We start from the raw sequence: 14,205 nt of genomic DNA on the forward strand, positions 1-14,205 counted from the left end.
ACATTAACGTATCAGTCAGTAAATTATTTATCTATAAATTAATCTTTCTAAACAGATTTCTACCCCCCCTTTAATTTGAAAGCTAAACTTCTGAGTCTCCACTTCAGCAACTTTATATCTGAAGAGCCTACATCTGTAAAAACATTTCTAATGAAAACATGAAGACAACCCCCCAGAGAAGCAAATAAAATGAGATTTAAGTATATAGCAGCCTTTCTACAGTTACATTCCTAACAAGAGTGGATTCGAACTTGATGCCAAATTGAGGTTATGTAATACAATCAGTGAATACTCTGGTTCTTTGAGTTTTAGTGAAAAATTTAGGTGCTTACATGATTCTGTCTGAATTTCCCATTTATACCAAGTTAGAGGCATTACATCTTGGTTTCCTGAGTCACAGAAGCTGGGGGAAGAGGAGAGGAAGGAAGAAGGAAGGGTGAGAAATGCTCTAGAGCAGGCAGCAGAAAAGGGAATGTCGCAAAGTCTGGGTTCTTAAGCCCCAGGTGCCATCCAGGTGTTACAGGTGCCAAAAAAACAAGTGTCAAAGATGGGTTTAGATTTTCACATACCATATGGAAAATTGTCCAACCAGACTTTACTCAGTTCTCCCGCACAAATCACTTCATCACTTGGTAAGACCACCAACCAACAGGAAGACTATGAAGCCTAACTTAGGCAATTTGAAATCCATTGTGAAAAATTCTCTAACCAATTTATGTCCATGGTCTGGACTATCTCCTAAATGAAACACCAGTTGTTGTGGGTAGGTTTTTTTTTTTTTTTTTTTTGGGGGGGGGTGTTGTTTGTTTGTTTAAAGGACAAGGTCTTAATTTTATAAAAGATGGGTGTGTTACAGCAAGTTTCAATTCACCTCTGGAAGTCAGAATGAAAAAGTAGCCATTAACTTTCAGGAACTTTGGATTTTGTTAACAAAGGTGCAGCAAACATCTAACAAAGTGTCTGTTCCATTCCTACAGCCAGGGAATGAGAAGATAGGATCCTCCAGAATGGCTTGGCTGGCAACTCACATGCAGAAAATTGCCAGCATGAAAGCACTAGATAGACAGACATGAAGTTTTTTTTTTTAACTGTGGTAAAATACATGTACATAAAGTCTTAACCATCTTTAAGTGCCTAATTCAATTCACTGGCATTAAATATATTATAGGCAGGGCTGTGCAACCATTCCCACTCTACCTAATCCAGAACATTTTCATCACAAACAAATTCTGTCCCCCCTCAGCACTCACTCGTTCTCAGTCTCTGCCCCAGCCCCTGGTAATCTGGACTCACTCTGTCTCACAGCATTTGAAGCACAGTTTTGAAAAGCATGACAGTGCAACAAAAAATAGTCCTCGACTTCAGCAGGACCTGGGGCCGAAGGTCAGAAGAGCCTGTTTTCCTAGCATCTCCATCACAGTTAATTTTTTATGTCTTTTGACTGGGAAACCATACAGAATCTTTCCTTATTTCTTCATGACTACAACAAGTACTCAGTGACTACATGTGGCAGGCATTATTTTAGTCCTGGCAGATGGCAGAAAATAAGCTGGACCTGTTGTCTGTCCTCACTGAGCATACTTTGTGGTTAACCATGCTTCTCATTATTGCAAAACTCGGCAAAACATGGGGGCAGCATGCACTTTGGATATGATGCCAGGGGCCTGACCCATGCCTGTATCAGTAAGTCATTGCCAGCACCATGGGATTGCTCAGGGCTGTTACAGCAGAACATTTTTCACCTTTTACGACAAGTGCTCATCCCTGCTTAGGAGGTAATTGATAGTTAAGACTGGAGCTATCGTCTTAATAGATTGACATGTTATACCCTTATTTTAGCCTTCTGGATCTGTTACCACTTCATTCACCATCTGATAAAATGTATACCATAGGAACTGGTTATAGAAAATTACTTCAGGTTTTTTATTATTTCCAGTTTTAAATACTTCACTTACATAAATGCCCAGAATAGCCAAAGCCTAAGATATAGAAAGTGGATTAGTGGTCGCCAGGAGCTAGGCAGAGGGGAGCATGGGGACTGACTTGCTAATCCCCATGGGGTTTCCTTTGGGGTTGATGAAAATGTTCTAGAATTATATCGTGGTGATGGCTGCACAATCATGAGAATATCCCTAAAAACCATAGAATTGTATCCTTTAAAAAAAGTGAATTTTGTGGTTGTGAACTTTATCGATTAAAAAAAAAAAAAATCAAGTTGGCTATTCAGTAAAGGTGGACCTAATGGTACAAGAGGCCAGGTTTTAAAATTCACCACACAGCTCACAGAAAACCATTTTTCAGACTGCAAGAGCAGGCAATGTGTGCTGGGTACTGAGCAGTGACATTCAGGTTGGGCAGCATCTGGACAGAACAGTATGTGGGCAGCAAAGTCACTGGTCAGACTGGACTGATGTCTGCCCCAATATGTCCTTGAAACTGACTCCAACTCCCACATCTGGAAGTGGGATAGAAATTACTGGGCTGCACAGGCAAAGGAACTCTTCAGGTTTACAGATAAGGTACCCCGTCAACCAGGATAACCTGACAGATCCTTCCATGGGTGAGGGAGGGTGTGCCAGCCTCAGGAGAGAGACTGTCCGTGTCAAGGAGCCACAAACATCTGCGAGGTACGATACCTGTGAGGTACGAAACCTCATGGTGCGATAACCTGAGGAAAAGAGTAATGAGGAACCTGACAACCCCCCCTTCATTCATCTGTTGTGGCAACCCTCAACTTGCAAACACTCAGAGTAACTTGGAATACCCAGGATCCTTACACAGGACATGGCTGTTGCTGAGGGACTACCAGAAGGATTTAAAACTTCAGATGTACCCAACTGTCAAGCCTATAGAAATAGGGGCCACAGCAGCCCCTTAGAGCGGCTGGAAGTGCCAGTCACCTGCTGATTCTGCGGAGAAGCAGAAGTCACAGACTGCTCAGCTCACCGGGCGCAGGACTGTGACTTTTTATTTAAGTTACGGAGCAGGACATGGCCTGACAGAGGGGCAAGTGAACCACACACCGGTCAGAAGAGTCCTTTCTGTTTCTCCGGATCCGAGGCCCCCTCTAGTGTTGGGAAACAGTCACACGGGGCGCATAAAGCAGGTGAAGGGCCCAGTGCCATTTACTGCCCAGAGACCTCCAGAAGTTCATGTGGCAGGAGAATCAGCGAGAGAAAGGTCTAACCATAATTAATATTTCACATTCCTGCTGTAACTCATGTAGCCCTTAATCTCTCACTCAGTCATTTAGTTCTCTGTTATTTACTGCTGGGTTGTTTTAAGAAGGTTAATACTTTGTTATTAAGGAAACAAAACATATAATGCTTACAGGGCTTTCCTTTCCTCCAAAAAATATACCTCTTTGAAAACAATAGAAAACTATCATGTTTCCAAACAGCCTATTCTGCTTTTTTGGAAACATGCTTTTTGGAAGTTCTTCGTGAGTGCTATATGTTTCCTAAAGTACATTTAAATTTATTATATTTGGGAATCAGAAGTTTTAAACTACATCTATCTTAAGACTCAGATAATCTGTGAATTTGCTAACAAACCCTGTAAAAGGAGATGGAAAGTGTCGCCCTGAGGGCAAATGCTGTGAAAACAATGCACAGGAATTCTAAGAAGTTTGTAGACACAGGGCAGGACAGAAATCGAATGACTTAATCTTGGGTACTTTAAAAGCCAATTGATTAAAATTAGGGGGAATACAAAATAGTCGTTTTTCCGCGCTTCTTTCTCAGCAGAAGCCTTTGTGTCTGTCTTCCTGTTACATTACAAAGGGTCTGGGTTAACAACAAGCATTACTCGTATTGGAAAATAAAAAATCCATCTTTTCAAGAAAACAAAATAATACAATCTTGGAAAGAGATGGGCAGACAAGTACTTTTTTCAACTATGACTTTCATTTTCCTGAAAGGAGCACAAGGAAAATATGGAAATTCAATGGGTATTGAAACATGTTCACTCTGTATTAGCTTTATTTAAATTAATCCCTAGTTTATCATTCAGATCTTTCAGCTTCTCTGCATTGATCCTGCTTTGTTTTCAAACTTGTCACATGCAAATGTTATAAGTTAAAAACTCAGACTGTCTAAAGTGAAAAAAAAATTGTTTACAATTGGCCTCAACTTTTGAGATAGCTATATTCAAATGAATAGGACGCAGCATTTTTAAAGTGCAAAATATACTCTTTTGGCTCAACATGAAAAATTATACAACTAGAAATTACTGCAGTCATTTCTCTAAGGACAAATCTCGTGAAAAGCTGTTTTGAAAGTTAGCCATGAAATTATAAATTATGAGAAACACTGAAAAGTCATTTAAAATGAGTGTATAAAATGCAATTACAAATAAAACCAGAGTGGGAGAGGTAGCATACAGTAAATAAAATCAAATAAATACTGTACAATAACATACAAAATTTTGCTTATAAAAAATTGAAAATTGATTTTGAAACATCCATTTTCCCTTCTTTCGAGGGTTTTACAATGAAATTAAAATTTAGGCCTGGAGTCTCTGTAAAGATTTTCCAAATGTTATTAATTACTGGCATTGTTTTTTGCCAAAACCTCTCTGATCTGTCGGTCTAATTCACTTATTATTCGATCCTCGTGATTATACACACCCGTCCTCATCAAAGTATCCCTTTCTTCTATGAGTCGAGTCAAATAATCATCCAAACCTTCTTCCAGGGCATTGCCACGTGGGCTGTCCATTTTTCCGCTTGCAATCTCTCTGGAATCCTGGTACTGTTTCTGTTCCTGCTGCCTTAACCTGAGAAGTCAAGAACAAATGCCACTCTAGCAAGCAACAAGTGGTGTTCTGGTTTTTGATTTTTTTTTAGTTAATACCATTTTAAAAAATGATTTAATGGTAAATTATGCCTGTAGTATTATTTTTAGGAAGACCACAAAAGCCAGTCTTCTACTCGGCTAGCCAGAGTTAGCATGCTCATAAAAGACAGTTTTGAAAACAATACTTGTTTTTCTAATTGCAAAATATATAATAAAAACTGCAGTTCTAGCAATGTGTAAAACAGAAAATAAGACTGTGACTATCTTATCCAGAGATAAGCATTCAAAGTAATAATTCTCGTATTTTTCAATTAAAAAATGCACATGCATCTTAAATATTTTTCTAAAAAATTAGCGATAGGATATAGGCAAAGCTGTATACTACTTTTTTTCACTTACTGGTACAATGAATGTTTTCCTACATTTTTATGTGTCTTGTAAAGGGTGTCACAGCATTCTTTCACTTGGATGTACCCTTACTTAACCATCCTTTATTGCTGGTCTTTAGGCTGTTAGTAAATCCTTGTTTTTGTAGTTTTGAACAAAATTTTCTTAAGGCACTCAACAAATACCTATTTGTTCCAAACAGTGCTAGGAGTTTAGGATACTGCAGTGACTCAAGAAAACTCTATTACAGAGCTTACATCACTAAGTATTTATGGAAAGTGACATTGCTTCGACGTGAACGCCCCTCTCAGAGGCATGTACATTTTAAGACTTTGTATGTTTGGGATGTCTCATCCAGGAGCCAGAGAACAGAAAGCAGCTACCACACTGGGATTTGGGTATTTCCAATCGAATACTGTTAATCACATGGCCTTATGAATGTTCAGCATACTTAGTGTACTTTCCTAGGTGATAGTAACACCAACTTGGGACAGTGGAGTACGTTTTAATCTAACTGAAAATGTACAATTAAGAGATAACTTCATACTCTTCTATGCAAGTGGCTACAAAAATGTTTTAATTTGCAACTACTCCTAAATTTTATCTTTATAAAATAAGAAGGATGAAGCAGTTGAGTCTAAGCCCCTGCTTCTGGATGGTCTTCAGAATAAGTATGCCAACGAGGACCAAATCCACTTCTAAATTTCTGCAGAGTTGGGGAGAGGCAGAGGAGCCTGTGAGAGTCCTGCTCTAACAAACAAGGAGGACTGGGCACCGGAAAGGGTACAGGACTGTTGATAGTATGGCACTTTGGTGTGTTCAGGTGACCCTCTCAGATCCCCACAAAAGAACAGGAAACTGAATTATTGAGTCCAAGAAGGACCTCAAACACCTCCATCTGTTCTAAGACAAAAAGCCTAAGTGTCATAAAAGCACTGTGCTTTGGGACTGGGGTGGCAATCAAGTGGTTAAACGGGATAGTTGTACAAATTAGAGCAATCAGTATGGACGATCCCTCTACTTTAATTCTTACAGCTTTCTTGGAGAAAGAGGTCCGCTATGCAAACTAATAATATACAACATCAAACTATGTATGAAAAAGCCCAACCATGTTCTTGTTCATCTGTTTATGCATTTAGGATAAACAGAATTTTTACACAAGTGATAGATTATCCCTACTCTATACATACGACAGCAACATTTTAGAAGGCAAGGATCACGTTATTTATAACATCTTCCATGTCTACAGCACTCTGTGGACACCAATTATCTGCTGAATAAAAAGAGAAAGATAGCCAAAATTGAGCCCTGTAGATGGCACTTGACCTTTTCCAATGGATATTGGAAAAGACTAATATACTAATGTATATTAGTATTGTAAATACTGAAAAGACCTGATAGAGTAAATGCAGGTGTCAAATGTAGGTGATATGGACTGAATTTTGTACTCCCCATAGTTAGTATGCTGAAGCTCTAACCCCTAATGTGATGGTATTTGGAGAAAAGGCCTTTGGGAGATGATGACGTTTAGATAAAATCATAAGGGGACCTCATGATGGGATAGCAGTCTCATGAGAAGAGTCACAAAGGAGATTGCTCCCTCGCCCCAGTGTGGCAGCTATGGATAAGCCAGCAGGTCCTCACGGAATCTAACCATGCTGGCAGGTAGATCTAGAACCTGTAGCCTCTAGAACTATGAGAAAATTTCTGTTGTTGAAGCCACCTAATCTATGGTGATCAGTAGCCCAAGCTAAGACAGTAGTCTTTGCTGAAACAAAAATACTAGTGTCATGATAAACTCAGTTAAAAAGTCTTCCCCCAAATTCCCCTCCAAAAAGAACTTTTTACGCTGCTTGCTAATGATAGTTTTTCTAACATAAGATACTGCTGAAATTGTCACTAAGATGAACATGACATTACTAAGAACTACAGTGTTGATAATTAAAAATATAGCCATAGGAACACCTGGGTGGCTCAGCTGGTTAAGCATCTGATTGTTGGTTTTGCTTCAGGTCATGATCTCAGGGCTGTGAGATTAAGCCTCGTGTCATGCTCTGCACTCAATGTGGAGTCTGCTTGAGAATCTCTCCCTTTCCCTCTCCCTCTGGGCCCTCCCCACACTGACTCTTTCTCTAAAATACATATTTTTTTTAATTGCCATAAAATCATATTTGTACTCCGGCTCCATGACCTTGGTACTTAAATCTCTAATCAGCAGGTTCTTCGTCTCTAAATGGGGTATCTTCCTCAAAAAAAGTTGCTTTCAAGATAAATGCTTTCTTCTTTTTTTTTTTTTTTTTATTATATAGTACCTGGCACACACTAAGGGCTGAATAAGTATGAGTAATTTAGGATTAATAATATAAATAGGTTTTAAGTAATATTTTAGGTTATTAAAATTTCAGTATAATCAATTACTTTGAAATAGTAACAACAATCCTACAACAGTCACACAAAATAAAATTTAAAGTACACTATGAATAGGACTGAGAAAGCTAAACACAGCTACACTCATGGCAATAAATTGAGTGTAATGGTCTTCAGTGTAGATGTCTGATTCTGTCAGTGCCCTGACTACACTAGGTACGTGATCTCCTTTATTCTTGATGGCCCTGACATGGAATCCACCCTGGACCAATGGCTGAGAGGTTCTCTTACTGAAACTTGTTTCTGTATAGAAAAAAGGGGGCCTTTTTTGGTTATCATACCTGTTTAATTCATTCCTTATATCCAACAACTCTTGTCTCTCGGTCTTCACCGTATCTTTTTCCTCTGCAGCCAGGTAACGTAGTCTCATCTGTTCCAATTCTTCCTGCTGTTTTTTGAGACGAGCCATTTGACTTTCTTGTTCCCGCTTGAAAGAAAGAAACAAGCCAGAACTCTGATGTTTTAGTGGTAAATCTACTTTGCAGGACCTGGACTTGCGATCATAATCCTATTAGTACCTATCATGATGCAGCCTTGCGCTGTACTTCTGAGTCACATACTACCTTGAAAGGCCAAGGTTCTCCTGAAAAGTTGTGTTGTCTAGTAAGCTACAATGATTCCAGGCCCAGTCAGTGAAGGTTAGCTAAATACTATAAGGTAACAGAAGGTGAAGGCAGGAAAATGAGTTGCCACAAGGACCAGTGGTAAAAGCACCTAAGAAATGGTTAATTATACAAAGATATGCCATGAAAAATGGAATTATCTGTCTTCACCTCGTCACTAATTCTACTTCCACCTTTGGTAATAATATGCCTTTCTCCTTTTATCTCTAAGTTTACACAAGAATCTCTACACATATGATAAAATTTCTTTAAAAAACAAACGTGCAACCTTCTACAATATGGATATTCGATAATTTATTCAACCGGTCTCTCAATAGCAGACTTTGGGTACTACAAGCAACACTGCGGTAAAACATCCTATCATCTAACAGAGTTAGCTCATGGTTCTTTGAACATATTTCTTAAGGGACAGGTGCTTTTCTTTCTTTCGGACACAACTCCCATAGGGGAGAGTTAGTAGGTATATGTCGTTCTCTTTTTCCAACATAAACATTTTCTGAATAATGGTAAAATGCCAGATGACAAATGTCCATTGTGCTAACATTTTACAAAGCAAACTACTCCATGCAGATCAAGAAACAGAAGGTATTCAGAACCCCAGAAATCCCTCTGTGCTTCCTCCCAGCCACTAACCACTCCTTAAGGTAACTACTACCCTAATTTCTAGTACCACAAATAAATTTTGACTGCTTGAATTTCATAGCAATGGAATTGTATGTATTACTTTGTGTTTGGCTTCTTCAAGTTAGTAACATTGTTTTGCAGATTCATTTGTATTTGGTATAGTTGATGACTGCCATTACTACACAGTATTATATTGGATGAATATGTAATCTATTCATTCCACTGTTAAGGGACGTTTGGTTACTTTGTAGTTTTGTTCTCTAATGCTGATGTGAACATGACTGGACGTGTCTATGAGCCCATGTTTGTATGCCTTTCTATTGGGTATGTACCTAGGATTCAATCAGAAGGGCCCTAGGGGAGGAGAATTTCAGTTTTAGTAAGTACTGTCAAATAGTTTTCAAAGTAGTAGTACTCATTTATACTTCTCTGTGAGCACTCTAATGCTCTGTATTTTTACCAGCATTCGGTAATATAACTTTTTTTTTTTTTTTTTTGCCATTTAAACCATTCTGCTAGGTTATGCGGTGATATCTCACTGTAAATTTATTTTGCACCTTTTTCAAAACCTAATTAGGTTGAACATGGTTTAATATTTTTAATGGCACTCTTTTGTAAAGTTTCTGTTCAACCATTTGGCACTTGGCTCTATTTGGCTATGTGTTTTTCCTTACTGCTATATTCATAGTTCTTTATATATATAGGAGTAAGTCTTTTGTTGGTTGAATTTCAAATATTTTCTACTAGTTTGGTCTTGTCTTTTCATTCCTGTAAGGATATTTGACTTAATTTTAACATAGTCCAAATTTATCTTTTTTTTTTTTTTAAGATTTTATTTATTCATGAGAGACACACAGAGAGAGGCAGAGACACAGGCAGAGGGAGAAGCAGACTCCTCACAGGGAGCCCGATGCGGGACTCCCAGACCTTGAGATCACGCCCAGAGCTAAGGCAGAAGCTCAACCACTACGCCACCCAGGGGTCCTTTATCTATTCTTTTTTGGCTAGTGCCTTTTATGTACAATTTAAGGGAATTTTTGCCTGCCTCAGTCTTGAAGCAACTCTTGTATGAAGATGTTCTTTTATACCATCTTGAAGGTTCATTTAGATCAATTCATATGCAGTTGGTTTTAAGTATGTGTGAGATCAAGTTTCTTTTATTCCCCCCCCCCCCCCCCCCCCATATAGAGCTCCAACTGACATGGCAACATTTCTAAAAAAATATCTCCTACTGCTTGGCAGTAACACCATTCACACACTTCTGTCTATATATATATATATATATATTTGGGTTTGTTTATGGACTCTCTAATGTGATTGATTTCTGTCCTTGCATTAAATCATACTGCCTTAATACCGTAACTTTTAAAATAATAACTCTTGATAAGTGATGGTATAAGTCTTCTACATTTTCATATAAGTCTCAGTTTCTATGACTAAAAAAACAGGCTCCTGGGATTTATGATTATGCTTAATCTTCTGAATACCTTGGCCAAAACCTTTATCTTTATAATACTGAGTCTTCAAACAGTAAACATTGTCTATTTCTTTAATTATTTAGATCTCATTTAATTTCACTTAATACTTTATAATTCTCTTTATACTAAGGTAACAACTTTCTTAGAATATGCTCCTAGGTATTTCTTCTTTTTAGATGTTATAGTAAATGGCAGAGTTTTTAGATTCTCATTTTCTAATTGGCTCTGGTACAGAGAATTAATGTTGATATTACATACTGATTTGGTTTCCAGCAAACTTGCTAAACTCACTTAATTCTACTAAGTCATTACATCTCCTGTCTTGATATGCTGTATTTCTTGGTTCAAAACATTTTCTAATTTTGCTTGTGGCTTTCAGTTTAGCTATGGGTAATTGGAAGTATACTACCTTATTTTCAATCATTTGGGGATATTCTCTTTTCATTAGTAATTTCTAGCTTAATCTCCCTGTGGACAGAAGATACTCTAAATTACAATCTTCTGAAATTTGTTGAGTAGTCTGATCTTGCGTATGAGCAATGTGGCTATGTGGTCCATGTGTACTAGAATACATGTTTAGACTTTTCTGATGAAATACTCTACATATACCAAGGGTTGTGTTGTCTATCCTAAATCTTTACTAATTTTCTTGTTTGCTCTATCACTTGCCAAGAGTTACAGTAAAATTACCATTATGAACTTGTCTACTTTACTTTTCCTTTTAGTTTTTTTTTTTTTAAAGTTTACTGAACCATAGTAGAAAGCTCTCGAAGGAGGGGATCCAAGATGGTTGCCCCTTTTTAATTCTCAACACATTGCTTTATATGAATCTGTGGCTATTGCCAGGTACACACAGAACATGTAGAAATGTTGTCATCTTCCCAGTGAATTGATGAACAATTTATGGCAACGCCTCTTGCCCTGAAGTTTACTTTGCCTGATACAAGTAGTGCTAGACCATCTTTATGATTAGTATTAATATGATAGATACTTTTCCCTTTTCAAAATTTATCCATTCTGTATCCTTAGATTTAAGCTGTGTCCCTTCTAAGTAGCATTCTGCTATATTTTTTAGTTTTTCATGTAATATTTGTCTCTAATAACAGTATTTAGTCCATTTATATTTAAAGCAATTGGTGATATAAATGGTTTAAATCTTTGTGTTAGGATGATCTATGTTTGATCCCTCTTTTTGATGTTATTCTCTCCTCTGGTCTTTTTTTTTTTAGTTAATCCTTTGTCATTCCATCCCCCACCCCCACCCCATCAGCTGCTTAGTCATTTTCACTGTCCTTTTAGAAATAATACAGATCAGGACCACTTTGACAACTTCACAAATAAAGGAACATACTTGCAACATTTTAATTCTATTTGTTCCTTCGTATCTTTTCTACTTTTGTTCTTCTGGATTTTTGTCCTGAATTTTATTTCTACATATATCTTAAACCCAACCAATGCTGTGAGTGTTGTTTCCTCCCATCAACAACTATTTATTCTCCTGTTTTCATCTGGGATCATTTTCCTTCTGCCTAGAGAAAACCTATTTTTACTTTAGGTTTACCATGACAGTCTCCCAGTTTTCGTTAAGTCTGAAAAGTCTTATGTTACTGTTCTTTATGAAGAACACATAGAACGTGAGGTTGGCAGTTAATCCTCTGTCAGTACTTCAAGGATGTTATGAATTCCTATGCTGCTGTGGTAAAGTCATCTGACAGTCTTACTGTTGCTTCTGTGAAGGCCAAGTCTTCCTGTACTCCCATCCCTTAAGGTTTTCACGGTGCTTTTTTGACAACTTTACTATGATGAATCTAGGTACTGTTTACCTCATATTTATCCTGCTTAGGGTTCATAAATATTCTTGAATCTATAAACTGATACCTTTTTCACTTTTAGAGAATTCTCACCTAGTCTGTCTTAAAATACTCCCTTCTCTCCCATTCTGATGTCTTCTGAGGGCTTGCTGGAGTCTTAATATTTGTGTCTCCTCCAAATGCATATTGGTTTCCCTTTTTGAAAGGTAGTATCATACTGCTTTACTGTTATGAAAAATCTACATTAGTACCAGTTTTTGCTAAACAAATCCTAAGAGGATTTTTACTACTAGGAAAAATCTATTTCCATACTAATGTAGGTCTTTTGTAAAAGCTAAGTGGTGTAACACCAACTGTGGGGAAGTTGGGGATACTCTCTGCTTTGCATTATTTCGACTTCCAATAAGTTTCACAGGAACTCTCTACTTTCAGATAGCTGGAGAAATGTGTGTAATGAAACCTAATCCTCATTTTGAGCTGTTAGGGGATGGGGCCTTTGGGAGGTAATTAGTTCATGAAGGCGAGCCCTCATAAATGGGATTATTGCCCCTATAAAGGAGACCCCGAGTGCTCACTGGCCCCTCTACCACATGAGGACACAGCAAAAAGGTTGCCATTTATGAACTTGGAAGCAGGCCCTCACTAGATACAGAATCTGACCATGCTGGCTGCCACCTTGATCTTGGCCTTCCAGCCTCCAGAACTGTGAGAAACCAATGTCTGTTGTTTGTTAAGTCTGTGGTATTTCGTTATGGCAGCCCAAATGGTCTTAGACAGGGTACATAGTTACACACACACACACACACACACAAGGCAGTCTCATTCTCTATGCCACATGTTGTTCATGTTCTTTGCTATAGTTTCCATCTTCCCCCCCAGCTCCCACTTTCAGTTCGGATGCTTTTTTATTGACTTCAGTTTATATATGCTTGGTTCCTATATCCAATCTGCTATTAATTCATCTATTGAATTTTATACTGCATTTAAAATCCTTTCACATCTAGAATTTCTGTATCATTCAGAAGATTTCAATTCTCTACCATCATTGTCCATCATATCACCTTTTTTCTAGAACAGAGTGATAGCTGTTATTTTAAATTTGGCTTCTAGTGATTTGAAAATCTAGATTACCTATTGACTTACTTCTATTGAGCAAGAGACCTAAAAACCATGCAAGTGGTTAATAAAAGATGCTCCAAAGTAGTAATCATGGATTATGAAAATTGAAGCCACAAAGTGATAATATTTCAGACCCACCAAACTGGAAAAAATTAATGCATGTTATAATAGCCAAATGTTGGACATGGTATGAAGAATAACAATTACACATTACTCCTGGGAGCTGAAAAGTTGTACAACCACTTTGGAAAGTAATTTGGCCATATTTAGCAAAGCAGAAGAAATCAGTGAACCCTATTACCAGAAACACCAGTTTTCAAAATAAATACTAGAGAAACTCAGACACATACAAAAATCTTCATTGTTGTCTTATTCTGTTAAAAAAAAATCCACTGAAAAAGGACCGGATAAATCATGCTACATTCATATATTGGTTTTGAATGAAGCCAATGAAGATGAACTACAGCTTCTTTCCTCAAAGTAGCTAAATCTTAAAAGCAATTTTGAGTCCTATAAGGTAGACAACAGAATTATTCAAAGAAAATGATCTCATCTATGTAAAGTTGAAAAACATAAAAGTAAAGGAAAGCAAAGGAAAAATAAATACCAAATTTAAGCAGTAGTCACCTCTGGAGAGGATGCAGTTGAGAAAAGGCATACAGATCCTTTTCTCTAAAGCACTGATAATGCTGTTTCTTAAAATAGAAGGTGGGGGTTGCAGTTGTTTAAGAATCGTATTCCGTTTTTTTCTTTTCTTCCTCTTTGTACTGTTAGGATGTGTATCTTTCAAAAAGTAATTATTAAAAAAGGAAAAGAAAGCTCAACAAAAATACACCAAAATGTTAACAATGGCTGGGAGGGGATTATGGTGACTGGCGATTATTATTTTCTGTGTTAGGCAGTGTTGCAAAATGTGCATTTGTTTACAATTAGCAATGTT

At 37.5% G+C, this 14,205-nt stretch overlaps 1 protein-coding gene across 8 annotated transcripts in view; it reads right to left on the minus strand.

The window, feature by feature from the left end:
* Positions 1-3,962: 3,962 nt before the first annotated feature.
* Positions 3,963-14,205, minus strand: part of CEP120 (centrosomal protein 120) — a 119,258-nt gene continuing 109,015 nt past the window's right edge. For 7 of the 8 annotated variants that reach the window (XM_035697284.2, XM_035697286.2, XM_035697288.2 and 4 more), the window contains 2 exons: positions 7,892-8,037; positions 3,963-4,776 (listed from right to left, as the gene is read on the minus strand). In XM_035697284.2, the coding sequence (XP_035553177.1) occupies positions 4,542-4,776; positions 7,892-8,037 (381 nt within the window). In that variant the 3' untranslated portion in view covers positions 3,963-4,541. The remainder of the gene's footprint in view (positions 4,777-7,891; positions 8,038-14,205) is intronic. The other variant, XM_035697289.2, reaches the window with a different exon arrangement.

The sequence above is a fragment of the Canis lupus genome, chromosome 11 (assembly GCF_003254725.2).
Source record: "Canis lupus dingo isolate Sandy chromosome 11, ASM325472v2, whole genome shotgun sequence".
In the NCBI taxonomy this organism is placed as follows: Eukaryota; Metazoa; Chordata; class Mammalia; order Carnivora; family Canidae; genus Canis; species Canis lupus.